Genomic DNA, 13,759 nt, shown 5'->3' with positions numbered 1-13,759 from the left:
CCCCCCCCCAACGCCTCGCAGCACCCTGCCCCCTGTTGCTGCTTTGAGGGAAGAGACACACAAATGCAGGAGGGAGAAGGGGGGGGTTAGGAGAAGTAGAAGTAGAACAACAACAACAACAACAACAACAACAACAGAATAGAATTCACTACACTGCAAAAACTCAAAAATCTTACCAAGAATATTTGTCTTATTTCTAGTCAAAACAAGTCTCATTCTACTTAAAATACGACTCATTACATAAAAAAGCAGCTTGTTTTTAGACACTTTTTACTTCTTTCAAGCATATTTTCCACTTGAAATAAGTAGAAAAATCTGATAGTGGAGCAAGTTTTTCTTCCTTATTACAAGCACAAAAAACTTGCTTTCACTGGCAGATTTTTCTACTTATTTCAAGTGAAAATTAGTTTGAAACAAGTGAAAATGATCTAAAAACAAGTTAATTTTTAGGTGATGAGTCTTATTTAAAGTGGAAAGAGTTTAGTTTTGACTAGAAATGAGACATTTTGACAAGAAATAAGACAAATATTCTTGGAAAGATTTTGAGTTTTTGCAGTGTGTGGAGTGAGTAGAGAGCAGTGAAGGAGGGAGAGATATCAGACACAGCCCAAGAAGAAGAAAAATAAGGAGTAGTAGGCTAGAAGAAAAAGTGGAAGAAGAAGAAGTAGAACAACAGCAAGAAGTAGGAGAGGAAGAACAACAACATGATCTACTGTTGCCTACTCAGCTATAAAAAAAACTGTCATGCTCTTTTTTTTTTTTTTTTACTTCTTACGTTTTTTTAATATAATTGCTAACATTTCTATTACTATTATTATTTTACTCTCCCTGCTGCTATATGAGCATTTTGCACTTTAACTATCTCAAATGGGAAAAACAACAGCACTTTATTCAAGAAAACTACACTGCAAAAACTCAAAATCTTACCAAGAATATTTGTCTTATTTCTAGTCAAAACAAATCTCATTATACCTAAAATAAGACTCATCACATTAAAAAGTAGCTTGTTTTTATACACTTTTTACTTCTTTCAAGCATATTTTCCACTTGAAATAAGTACAAAAATCTGATAGTGGAGCAAGTCTTTCTTTCTTATTACAAGCACAAAAAACGTCCTTTCACTGGCAGATTTTTCTACTTATTTCAAGTGAAAATTTGTTTGAAACAAGTGAAAATTATCTAAAAACAAGTTCATTTTTAGGTGACGAGTCAGAGTTATTTTAAGTGGAAAGAGATTAGTTTTGACTAGAAATGAGACATTTTGACAAGAAATAAGACAAATATTCTTGGAAAGATTTTGAGTTTTTGCAGTGTATAAGTGCTATAAAAACTACGCCATGCTCTTTTTTACTTCTTATGTTTTTATAATTGCTAACATTTCTATTACTAGCCTATTATTATTTTACTCTCCCTGCTGCTATATGAGCATTTTGCACTTTAACTATCTCAAATGGGAAAAAAACAGCACTTTATTCAAGAAAACTAGCACTACCTGCCCTTTATCGGCCCCAGGAGCTGCTGTTGCTGGCTCAGCCTTTGGTGTTTTGTGTTCCTCCATTCTGAATGAGGAGATGTTATGTATGTCTGTGTTTTCAATGTTGTCCCCCTGTTGTCCACGTGGCTACTTGTGCGGCCCGTGTGTGTGCTGCCTCTGTGCTGTTCAAGTGTTCACTATGTCCTGGGCTCCTCCTGTATTTTCTTGCGATCTGTATTTTACTGTGATTTGTATTGTGAGTTTTAAATTGGGACTACAGATGGAAATTAGCCCTAGAGGCTAAATCTGGTACAACCATCTCTTCCTTGTTCTACAATTGATTAATGGTATTGTACACTGTCCTGTTACAATAAACTGAACTAAACTAAACTAATAAGTAGGCCTATTAGAGGAACAAAAAGAACAACAACAACTAGGCCTAGTAGTACAGTAGTAGTAGTAGTAGAAGAGGATGATGAAGAAGGAGAAACTAATCTCTCTCTCTGCCTCTTTTCATTGACTGAATGCAGCTTTGACACTTAAAACACACAGGACTCGGCTACACACACACACACACACACACACACACACACACAAACAATCTGTAAGAAGAGGGAGTCACATTACAACTCTTCACAATCAGGTTCTTCAGCTTCATCCTGTCTTCATGTCTGACACAAACACACACACACACACACACACACACACACAGACCAACAATGGCGCCTCTTCTCTCTCTCTCTCTCTCTCTCTCTCTCTCTCTCTCTCTCTCTCTCTCTCTCTCATTCCTCCGACTCGGCCGCAGATATTTGCACAAAGTCTCATTGCGGTCGTCAGCAGAGCGAGCGCACAAATATAGTCACAAATGTAAGGCAATGTGTGTGTGTGTGTGTGTGTGTTGGTTTCTGATATTCATGGGTGTTGGAATGTGAGTGGTAGTGGAAGTGTGTGTGTGTGTGTGTGTGTGTGTGTGTGCGCGCGTTTAAACAGAGTGCATGTGATGACAGACACAAAGAAAAATACACACAAGCCTCACTCTGCCTTTAGGTTCAAGTTACTAATATCACACACACACAGACACACACACACACACAATCCATTGCAAAGAACAAGATGTGACAAGTAGAGAAATTACGAAAGGACATTGTGTTCATTGTGGAAAAACACACTTCTTTTGTGTCGTGTTGTGTTGCGTTGCGTTGTGTCGAGCGCCACAGTCGCATTTTTCAGATTTCTCATTTTTCATAACAAAAAGATTTAAAAAACGTAATAAAACTCGAGAGAATTAAAATTGAGAAGCTACAAAGAAAAGAACAGAAAGTGAGAAATATTGACTTTCCTCAGAAAAAGATGTTATCATCATCATCATCATCATCATTATCATCATTATCAGGAGTTCACACTGATTCCAGGAAGCAGAGAGAGTTCCTTGTGTGTTCGCACTAAATTCCCGCCACTATTGAGCGAATACACAGAGGGTGTGTGTGTGTGTGTGTGTGTGTGAGAGAGTGTGTGTGTGTGTGTGTGTGTGTGTGTGTGTGTGTGTGTGTGTGTGTGTGTGTGTGTGTGTGTGTGTGTTTGATGTGGATATCCGCTTATTTTCCAAAAAGTCCAGGGGAGACGTTTTGAGTTTCATCTCATTAGGAATTAAAAAAGAAACCAAAACAAAACAAAAGTCAGTGATTACAGGAGCCGGCTGGAATCAATTAAAGGGATAGTTCAACATTTTGGCAGATTGGCCCATTGCCATAATCCCTATAGTCATAGCAGTAGGTTTGTTACCTTTAATTGTCGGTGCAAGCTATTTTTAGAACGGCGGAGCAGAGCCGTTATGGCAATGGGCCAATTTGACAAAATGTTGAACTATCCCTTTAACACTAAATCCCATTTGAACTAAACTTCTGCTGTAATTCTGTATAATTTTCTTCACTTTGCTCCTAACGAGAGATAAGTAATTTACTTAAGATCCCTTTTATGGTTAATTGGACATTAATTGACTGCATGGTTTCAGAGAGAGAGAGAGGACGAAGGTTTGTTTTTGACGACTCAGAAACTCTCACTTTCCAACATGAAGGCAACGTCGTTGGTTCACGTGATGGAGTTTTAAAGGGATAGTTCAACATTTTGGCAAATTGGCCCATTGCCATAATCCCTATAGTCATAGCAGTAGGTTCGTTACCTTTAATTGTCGGTGCAAGCTATTTTTAGAACGGTGGAGCAGAGCCGTGAGCTGCTCAGAGCTACGCTACGGAGGCTAATGGGATTTCTTGGTTTCCCTCATCAAACTCATCAAATACACAATCCAACAACTCCAAAATGCTCTGGTTTTGTATTTCCGGTGGAATTGTACGTTTACATTTCCATGGTTTTCAGTCGTTGTCATAGTTGCGGAGTTACAGAGTTGTTTTAGAGGTAAATGCAGAGACTGCTTGATGAAAAACTGCCCCCGACGGGAACGCACATCAGCGGTTTTGCATGAATTTACCTCGAAAACAAGTCTGTAACTCCGCAACTACAGTATGACAACGACCGAAAACCATGGAAATGTAAACGTACAATAACCACCGGAAATACAAAACCAGCTTCCGGTTTTGACCATAGATGACGTTCGGAAACTTGTGGATACAGTATACACATGTTTATGGATGTTTGTTTTGTTATGTTTTTATTGTTACTTACTTACTCACCTGCCCAGGGATGGAAACGGATGAAAAGTAGCTAGTGAGCTAAATCCGGTACAAAGCATCTCCTCTCATTTTGAGACTAATGTTATTTTGTACATTGTCCCTGATACAAATACACTTATTAAACTAAAACTAAACTAAACTAAATCACCAAAGTGTCACACAACAAGCATCATCATCATCATCATCATCATGGCTCAAAGCAAAGAGCTCTCTCCCTTCACAGGTTTCTGAACCCCTGAACGCACCGTGAAGTGAAAAGAGAAGAACATCGTTGGTGCTGCTGCAAGATTTCAGACAGAGTCGTCGTCCTCACAGAGACTGACCTGGAATCAGCAGGTGAACAACAACGAGGAGCGACTCTGTTTCTGTTTCTGCTGTTTGCAGATTTCCACTGGTTGACAGTGTCGCCATAGTGATGCAGACGTGTACTCAGGGTGTGGTCAACGCTCTCTGGCATCACGGCCCCATCCATCATCATCATCATCATCATCACCATCATCATCATCATGTATAGGTGTGGTCGAGCCAGTGCTTTAACGACTTAAGAGTAAATCAATCTCTCTGAGTTATTTCATCAGAATGCACTGGGCTCAGATTTTATCCTCCATCATCAACGGAGCGGCTCCTCCTCAGGTTCTGCAGCCGTGAGTCAGTGGACTCGTTGAACTGAGCTCTTGTTGTTCACACGGAAACGGAGCTTTTCCCAAAAATGATCTTTATCTTTCTTTTTCTTTTTGTTTCAAGGCACAAAACCACTGAGAGCGACTCTAAAAGCGCTGCAGCACACACACACACACACACACACACACACACACACACACACCAGGCCTGTGTGTGAGTCGTGGAGCAGCTTGCACCATGTAAGACAAACTCCAAATATTATAAGTCGACTATAAGATACGGGTTTCAGTGAATCTGCAGAAGTTTTTTATCGTTTCAGTGTTTAGTCCAGACGGTAACGCCCCAGAGTGGGAAAATCTGACATCATCGTTTCACAAAAGATACGTTTTGGTTGTTGTCTACACGAAAATGCAAACACACTCTCGGCCGCACAAAAACGCTGTGTCCATGTGGAGGAAACACAGAAACTATAGCGACGTGTGTGCATGAGGTGACAGGTAGAAGAGGCACAACTACCTCATTGTCTATTCGTACTGCTTTGCTGTTGTACAGTTCAGTCTGTGGCCACTGACCACTTCTATTTAAATGGATAGTTCAACATTTTGACAAATTCTCCCATCACCATAATCCCTATAGTTTTAGGAGTAGATTCGTTACCTTTAATTGTCTTTGCAAGCTGTTTTTCAATCGGCGGGGCAGAGACGTGAGCTGCTCGGTATTTCCCCCATCAAACTCATCAAATACACAATCCAACAACTCCACAACGCTCTGGTGGACAAGTTGTGACCTGCACATTCACCACGCTATGAGATAATAACAGAACGTTACCAGACAGAGTTGTTTTAGAGGGAAATTCATGCAAAACCTCTGATGTACGTTGCCTTCAGGGACAGTTTTTCATCAATCAGTCTCTGTATTTCCCTCTAAAACAACTCTGTCTGGTAACGTTCTGTTATTATCTCATAGCGTGGTGAATGTGCAGGTCACAACTTGTCCACCAGAGCGTTGTGGAGTTGTTGGATTGTGTATTTGATGAGTTTGATGAGGGAAACCAAGAAATCCCATGAGCCTCCATAGCGTAGCTCTGAGCAGCTCGCGGCTCTGCTCCGCCGTTCTAGAAATAGCTTGCACCGACAATTAAAGGTAACGAACCTACTGCTATGACTATAGGGATTATGGCAATGGGCCAATTTGCCAAAATGTTGAACTATCCCTTTAAAGCACACAAAAAAAGAACATTTCCTCTTCTTCGTCAGTGATGCACGACGCTGAGAACAAACTCTTATTTCTGCTGAGACTCTGAAGCAGTGAGGGTGAAATCACAACAAGCGATGGATGGGTCGCCATAAAACTTGGAAACAAAATCTATTTGGATCATGACTCGGTCCGGCAGCTTTTACAGCTTTAACGCTCTTCATTATGTTTTTCTTTGCTGTTGCTGCTGCTGCTGCTGCTGCTGCTGCTTTAACCGTCACCTCCACCTGAGCTGTGAGTCCTGACAGTCGGCTCTTCACACCTTGTTACACGTGAGCAGCTTCACTGTCGACACTCTGTCCTGACCGACGCGACGCAGCCGCTCTCACGTCCGTTGGTATAAAAGTCCTGCAGGCGACGTCGTGTCAGAGGCGTAACCACACACACACACACACACACACACACACACACACACACACACACACACACACACACACACAGGCAGGTATTTCTAAAACCGATGTCAGTCCTACAGGATGTGGGCGACTCAAACACAAACAAAAGTCTCTGCGCTCGCTGTTTGATTTGGACGCGGTGCAGTATTTGGGATTAGTTTAGGACACGACTGCGACTTCACCTGAGCAGAGAGAGAGAGACAGAGGCGTGTTCGTATAAACACGCTAATAGGTCGAAGCTGCAGGCGCCCGGAGCTCCACCACTGATCAGCTGCTTGATTGATGCCAAAAAGAAACAAACAAACCTGATTTTTTAAAAAGGGAAATCATCCTCAGATGGCCTGAAGTTCTCCAGCACTGAGAGAAACCGATCCTGCAGCTTTGAGTCAACATTTCTGTCTCTGATATAACGAATTCATATCAATTCCCACTGCAGTTTGCATAACCTGAAACTGCTGTAAGACTCACAACAAGAGAGTAGCAGAGAGTGCAGATTCAATAAAACAGTAATGTCATTAAAGCAAAGAAGAAAAAGAAGAAAATGTAAGAAAAGGAGAGAGCAGCTTTATCCTCAGGAAACTAGATAATTTTGAAACAATATGATCATTTATTAGTTTATCACAGCAGGAACTTTACTTTTTTAAGTCTCTGTGTTCTGTATTAAACTGCTGCAGTGGCTCTCTCCTCCATGTGAAGGGCAGTGGCGCCCCCTGTGACCCAAAACAGGAACTACACCTGCTCTGTTTGTGTCTAAATGCACAGTTTTCAACATCCTCCCTCTTTTAATGAGGGAGTTTGTTTCTATGTGGAGTAAAATTATAATCTGATCTAATCCACGACCAGCAGCATATTATAAAAGAAGACCAAGTTTTTTTTTGAGGCAATATCTAATGAAATATGCGCTAATTTGCATACATTTTTTTCAGAACCGAAATCTGAACAATGGATGAAGCTACTTTCAAAATTCTTGTTTTATTTTGTTGACATATTAGAGTCAGAAGTTTTTACAGAGGAGGATTTTGGACATGTCTTTTCACTCTGTAAATGAGAAAATACTGTCACCAGCCCTAAAAAAATCAAATTTTGCTCTGTTTTTAGGAACAAACATCGTATAAATCAGGCTGTGAATGATATATCAACAATCCCCTCTGTAAAAACCTTCAGAATATAGAAAGGGATCAAACTGGAAGGTTTGGTGTCTGTAAGTGCTGCTGAAGTGGAAGATGAAGATTTCTAGCTCAGAGTCTGAGGAAAAACTCATTTTGAGAAAACGGCCTTTAGAGATTTGTAGTGTAAAATTCCATAGATTGTTAATGTAAATCGTACTTTTACGATTGGTTGCGGATACGGAGGAAATTACAATTTTTGGAGTCTACATCATTGTTCAGGAGAGAGAGAGCTTTACAATGACACCTGACATGACATGGGTCAGACTAACTTTTAGTGAATTTAGGAGAAATCTACTGACGAAAGAGACAAAATGAAGTAAAATAAAAACCTTAATGTGGATTTTCTACCATTTCTTTAGACTTTTCTGAGAGAATACATGTTAAGGAAGAAAAAGAGCCCAAAATCTCTAAACTGATCAGTGCATGAAAAAACTGTGTTTTTGCCTGTAGTGTCTCGCCTTGATATCGAGCAGTTTCCTCTGCTGTCAGTGTGTGTGTGTGTGTGTGTGTGTGTCTCGTCTCAGCTGCAGAGTGTAAGAAAAGTTGAAAAAAAAAGTTGCGTTACTCACACAAAGCGGCCATCTCTCTGGGGAGGTCGGCCCCGAAGCGTCCGAAGAGGTGGCTGCTGGCCAACAGGTCGAAGGGCGAGTGGCTCCGCATGGAGTTGAAGGTGAACGGGTACATCGCCCGGGGGAAGCTGGTCATGTGACGCACCTGCTGCTCCCTGTTGGTTGCCATGGTGAAGAAGTGCAGGTGATGGTCCAGGTCCAGGTCCAGGTCCAGGTCCAGGTCCAGGTCCAGGTCCAGGCGGTGCTGTGTGTGTGTGTTTGTATGTGTGTATGTGTGTATGTGTGTGTGTGTGTGTGTGTGTGTGTGTGTGTGTATGTGTGTGTGTGTTTGCTCTTCCTGTTTCCTGCTGGTCAGGGGTCTGTGGTGAGTCTGAGACGAGCTGCTGCCATTCAGCCCAAGACCGGACCGGACCGGGTCCAGAGTCTGTAGGAGGAGAGGGAGGAGAGGGAGGAGAGGGGAGATGTTAGATGATACTGGACCTGGAGCAAAGACGGTTTATAAACCAAGACCTTCCATAGAGTGCCGAAGCGGAAGCAGGAAGTAACGGCCCCATCGGTCCTCAACTCGGAAAAAGTCTCCATGTAAATGAACGGGAGTCAAAGTTTTATTTCTTGATCCGATTGAATTGTGTCATGAGGAAAATATCTGACCTCTAGCTGTTTAAAACATCAGGTTTCATGCAGAGAAATCAGCAGTTCGTTGTAAAACTATTGTAGAATAAAATTCCGAAGAATCTGTAACCAGAAAGACTACAGGTGGCGTAGGTGACGTCACCACATGGCGTCCTTCCTTTCCCGTGTCAGTTGGTGACGTATTTTTGGTGGGACACCAGATCTGTAGTCCGTAGAGCGTCTTCACACTAAATACATTCTTCCGTTGCCGTTTTACGATAAACTGCTGATTTTTTGGCATGAAACCTGATGTTTTAAACAGGTAGAGGACATATTTTTTTCTCATGACACAATTCAATCAGATCACAAAATAAAACTTTGACTCCCTTTCACTTACATGGAGACTTTTTCCGAGTTGAGGACCCATGGGGCCGTTACTTCCTGCTTCCTCTTCGGCACTCTATGACGAGTCAGCTTCCTGTATGATGTCACATGGGCTTCTGCACGGCCACGCCCCTTTAGGGAGACCAGAGGCAGCCTGGGGTGTATTGACTCCAATGGGACAATTTAACATGAACACAGATTATGGTCGGGTCTTTCTCCCCACAGTCACTGAAGTAAATTTTGGACTCATTTTTCACAAGCCACATCTCTTCTGAACAGTTTGACATGAAAATGGCAATTTTCAGACGGACACATCAGGAGAAAATCCACTTTGCTCAAGACCTGTCTTTGTCTCTACGACACACTCTCGCGAGATTTGGCACAGATCTCCTAGGCAACGTCAAACAAACGGCTACGAACTCCCGTGAAAGTGATTTAAATTATTTTTGTCATGCTAAATATGACTGTTAGTAGTGTAAATATTTAATGTTATCCTAAGAAAATATAAATATCTCACTTTCATCTACCTACAAATTGTATAAATCCACACACACGTTCACAGACGAGGTGGGGTGACGGTTGGCCACGCCCATTTAGAGAGACAGGAAGTGTATACCATTTCTATCATTGGAGCAGCCGCTCATGGAGTATCTTTCCATATATTGAATATCTTTGCCTGGAGTCTGGTGGCGTTTAGCTCAGGAGCACGGCGGCTTCACAACTCAACTCATTAAAGGTATACATTCAATCAATCAATCAATCTATCAGGCTTTATTTGTATAGCACTTTTCATTCCCACGGCAGCTCAAAGTGCTTCACATGATAAAAACAAGGAACATAGGGAACACATATTGGGAGATACACATACATTCACATACGCATTCACACAATAATTTTAGAACATTGGATTTTAGAGACATCGGGGAAACGCTATCTTACACTCAATCATTTGCAATGGAGAAAAAACACTAGATAAAATGAAGTAAAATAGATAAAATGAGAAGATGAGAAAGACACTAGATAAAATGAAGTAAAATAGACAGGTGTAGTAGGATAAAATAGAATAAAAATGGATGAATTAAAATAGAATAAAATAATAAATAAATAAACAAATAAAATTAAATAAAATTAAATGTTTTATAACGATAAAAATAATAATAATAATAAGATAAAAAGGTAGGTCTTCAGTTTGCTTTTAAAAATGTCCAGATTCTCTGCTCTCCTCAAGTCTTGTGTAAGAATTACTCCCATCTAGCATTGTGGTTGTATATCACAAGCAACTCAATCGTATTTTTCATGCTGCATTCACCTGAAATTGGGCAGACGGCAGACGGACGACAGCCGCTGCACGTAACGGCATAAACAAGCCTCTATGTAAACAAGTGGTCTGTCAGCACGAGGCAAAACAATACACGTGACAACATGTTGTCATGGCGATGTGGTATTGTTTACCTGACCCACGTTTTACCGGCTTTCTCTGGACTTCTGTGACTAAAATGACATCTGGTTTGTTAGTGACGGCCGTCTGCCCGACTGCAGGTGAATGCAGCATCAGTGTAACGCTCCATTCCTCCTCACTGCGTTACCGCGGTGACTTTTCACAGACGCCACCTCGACCTGAGCCGACAGCTCCGGTGTCTTCGCTGAGTTTCCATGGTTTCCTACCGTCACGCTGCCACTGAACGTAAAAACATGGCGACACCACATGGCAGCAGCACCGAGCTTACCCGCTCCATGTAGATATGAATGATATGAACGGCTCATTCAGAGCTGAAAGGAACACTTCACTTTGTTGATGGGGGGGATTATTGATTAATGAAAAACATACTTTTGAATGAAATAATCGATTTTCGTGAATAGAGAACAGGAGAAGTTACACAATGTCCCTTTAATAATCGAATCTGCAACAAAAACAACAGATGAAAAACCAACAAAAGAAAAACAGAAAAATAAAAGACAGACAAGAAACAAAGAGCGAGGAAGACGCAGAACAAAAAAAGAGAGAAAGTGTTGGACAGGCAGAAAAGTAAAAAGCAGGGAGGATGGAGACGGGGAAGGGTGGGGGGGGCAACACTTTCTTTCTTCCCCTCCTGCTTTTTGTCTTTCTTCCAAGTAGTGCAATGATTTCAGGCGATGCCATATGATTTCAATCAGCAGAGAACTGTATTATAAAGGGTCTCTCTGTTCCCTCTGCAGGGCTGACTGTGGCCCGGCTGCCAGAGCAACAGCCAGCCAGCCACAATATGGGTACAATTAACCCCTAACGCAACAACACACACACACACACACACACACATACACAGACACACAGACACACAGACACACACACACAGACACAGTCCTGCCCACACCGTGCGTGAATCCTCTCTGAGTTTTTCTGCTGATCACAACTTTTTTCACCCCTCCTCCTCCTCCTCCTCCTCCTCCTCTCACCTCTCGACTCTGGTTTCCTTCTTTGTGACTCTCATCCCCCCCATTTCTGTGACATCACGAGTGGGCAGGGCTTAAAGGGATAGTTCACCCAAAATTGAAATTTCACTCATTATCTACTTCACCCTCATGTCGACTAAGGGCTGTGAGAAGTTTCAGAGTCCTCCGTGGCTTCTCTGAGTTACAGCGGGGCTCCGTGCAGCACTGCATGTCCATATGACGGTTGAGAACGGAGCTCACTTTTCTTCGTCCAAAAAGACACCCCAAAAAACATCCAAATACCTCCATACTGCTCGTCTGTAATGTCCCTCTTGTATTGAAGCCCCAACATGAAAAATTGTTCCGAAAAAATTAAATAAGTCTATATTTTAAGCTTGTTTGTAGCGGAAGCTCCCAGTGTCTCAGTTCACTGTTCTTCCTGTGTCCGTGCAAATCACCGGCGGAACAATTTCTCATGTCAGGGCTTCAATACAAGAGGGACATTGCAGACGAGCAGCATGGAGGTATTTGGATGTTTTTTGGTGTGTCTTTTTGGACGAAGAAAAGTGAGCACCATTCACAATCATTATATGGACAAATACTGCTACGCCGAGACCCCCCGTAACTCAGAGAAGGCACGGAGGACTCTGAAAATTCTCACAGCTCTTAGTCGACTTGAGGGTGAGTAGATAATGAGTGAAATTTCAATTTTGGGTGAACTATCCCTTTAATCATTCTCCGCGGTGGTGGTGGTGGTGGCGGCCCGGCCAAAGAATGTTGTGTTGTTTCGGGGCGCTGCATCGGCCATGGGAATCAAACGGACAGAGGGACGGACGGACGGACCGGAGTGAGTTATAATTTTGCAAAATGAACAAACATAATCTGCAGAAACTCAATAATCTCTCATTTGTTGTTGTGTTGCACAGACTGATGCAGGGCCGCTGCAGAGAGGAGGAAGGTGATGACAACACCAGGGGCCCGCGGCCCACTGGGCCCCTGGTGTTGTCATCACCTTCCTCCCCTGTGACTAAATTATTCTGCATATAACCCCGACTGATACTCATACAAATGCTGCAGCTGCATCAAAACAAAGCCACAAAACATGCAATATTCATGAAATGCGTTTTTATTTTCCAAGTAACAAGAGACAAACCACTCTCCAATGAGAAACGTTTACTTCCTGAGAGGTTAACCCAACTGCTTATGTTTTGGTCGTTACGTACGTCATAACACCGGAACGCAATGAAACGATGATCCCATCTATTGCAATGAGTTGAGTAAAAGCAAGTGTGTGCAAGACATTCGTCAACGACAGCAGCCTTTGGCTTCGCAAAACATCCATCTCCTCCACCGCCGATTTTGTATGAACTACAACTTCAAACTTAGCACATGACCTCAACGTCATTGTTCTCAGCCACTCCCTCTGTTCGCTGATTAGACGGTAGATTCATTTTTCAATCCCAGACGGAGAACCGACGGGACACAAAAAATTGAGCGGAAGTATACGCAGGTGGGCAGAGCCAAGCTAATAACCCCCCTGCTTTCTTTTTAGAAATGGTTTAGTCCATGCTGGAGCAACAGTAATATATACCTATATACGTATATACATAATAATACCGAGGTAAGATACTAAATTAAAATTATAGGGGTAGGATTAGATAAGTTTATACTTCTTCCTACTCCTTTTCGCTCATGTAAACTGCGTTGCTTATGAGATGTTGTGTATACATTTTTCTGTTCACTTATTATATTATTATTTTATCTTATTTTTTTATTATTTTTTTTTACACTGTCGTTTACATGATCGAAATAAAGATATCAATCAATCAATCAATCAATCAATCAATCAATCAATCAATCAATCAATCAATCAATCAATCAATCAATCAATCAATCAAGTGACTCAATTGAGTGGTTAATTGGAAAAATAATAATTGGGTGCATTGCATAGTCTGTCATTTCTACAAATCTTTTATTCCTTCTGCTATTAGCTCGTTAAACTCTGATAGCAGGTATTTTCAAATAAGTCATTTTATAAGATAGTCATGTAACAGTGTTATTGTAGATGACTGCAGTCCAAAAGAGTCATTGTTTCACTGTTTAGAGCGAGTCAAAAATTGGATGAGCCAAAAATTTCCTTCAGTTAAATCAAGAAAAAACTGAGGTCATTGTTTTTGGCAATAAA

At 41.5% G+C, this 13,759-nt stretch overlaps 1 protein-coding gene across 1 annotated transcript in view; it reads right to left on the bottom strand.

Annotated features, from left to right (window-relative positions):
* The window catches only part of LOC146986792 (retinoic acid receptor gamma-like), a 37,050-nt gene extending 28,668 nt beyond the window's left edge, over positions 1-8,382 (bottom strand). Inside the window, exon 1 of the mRNA XM_085775613.1 lies at positions 8,170-8,382. Within this exon, the coding sequence (XP_085631739.1) occupies positions 8,170-8,338 (169 nt within the window). The 5' untranslated portion in view covers positions 8,339-8,382. The remainder of the gene's footprint in view (positions 1-8,169) is intronic.
* Positions 8,383-13,759: the final 5,377 nt, after the last annotated feature.

The sequence above is a fragment of the Trachurus japonicus genome, chromosome 5 (genome assembly GCF_045865225.1).
Source record: "Trachurus japonicus isolate A0001 chromosome 5, Traja_1.0".
NCBI lineage: Eukaryota > Metazoa > Chordata > Actinopteri > Carangiformes > Carangidae > Trachurus > Trachurus japonicus.
The sequence above is the reverse complement of the archived record's forward strand: the minus strand, read 5'-3'. Positions and strand labels throughout refer to the sequence as shown.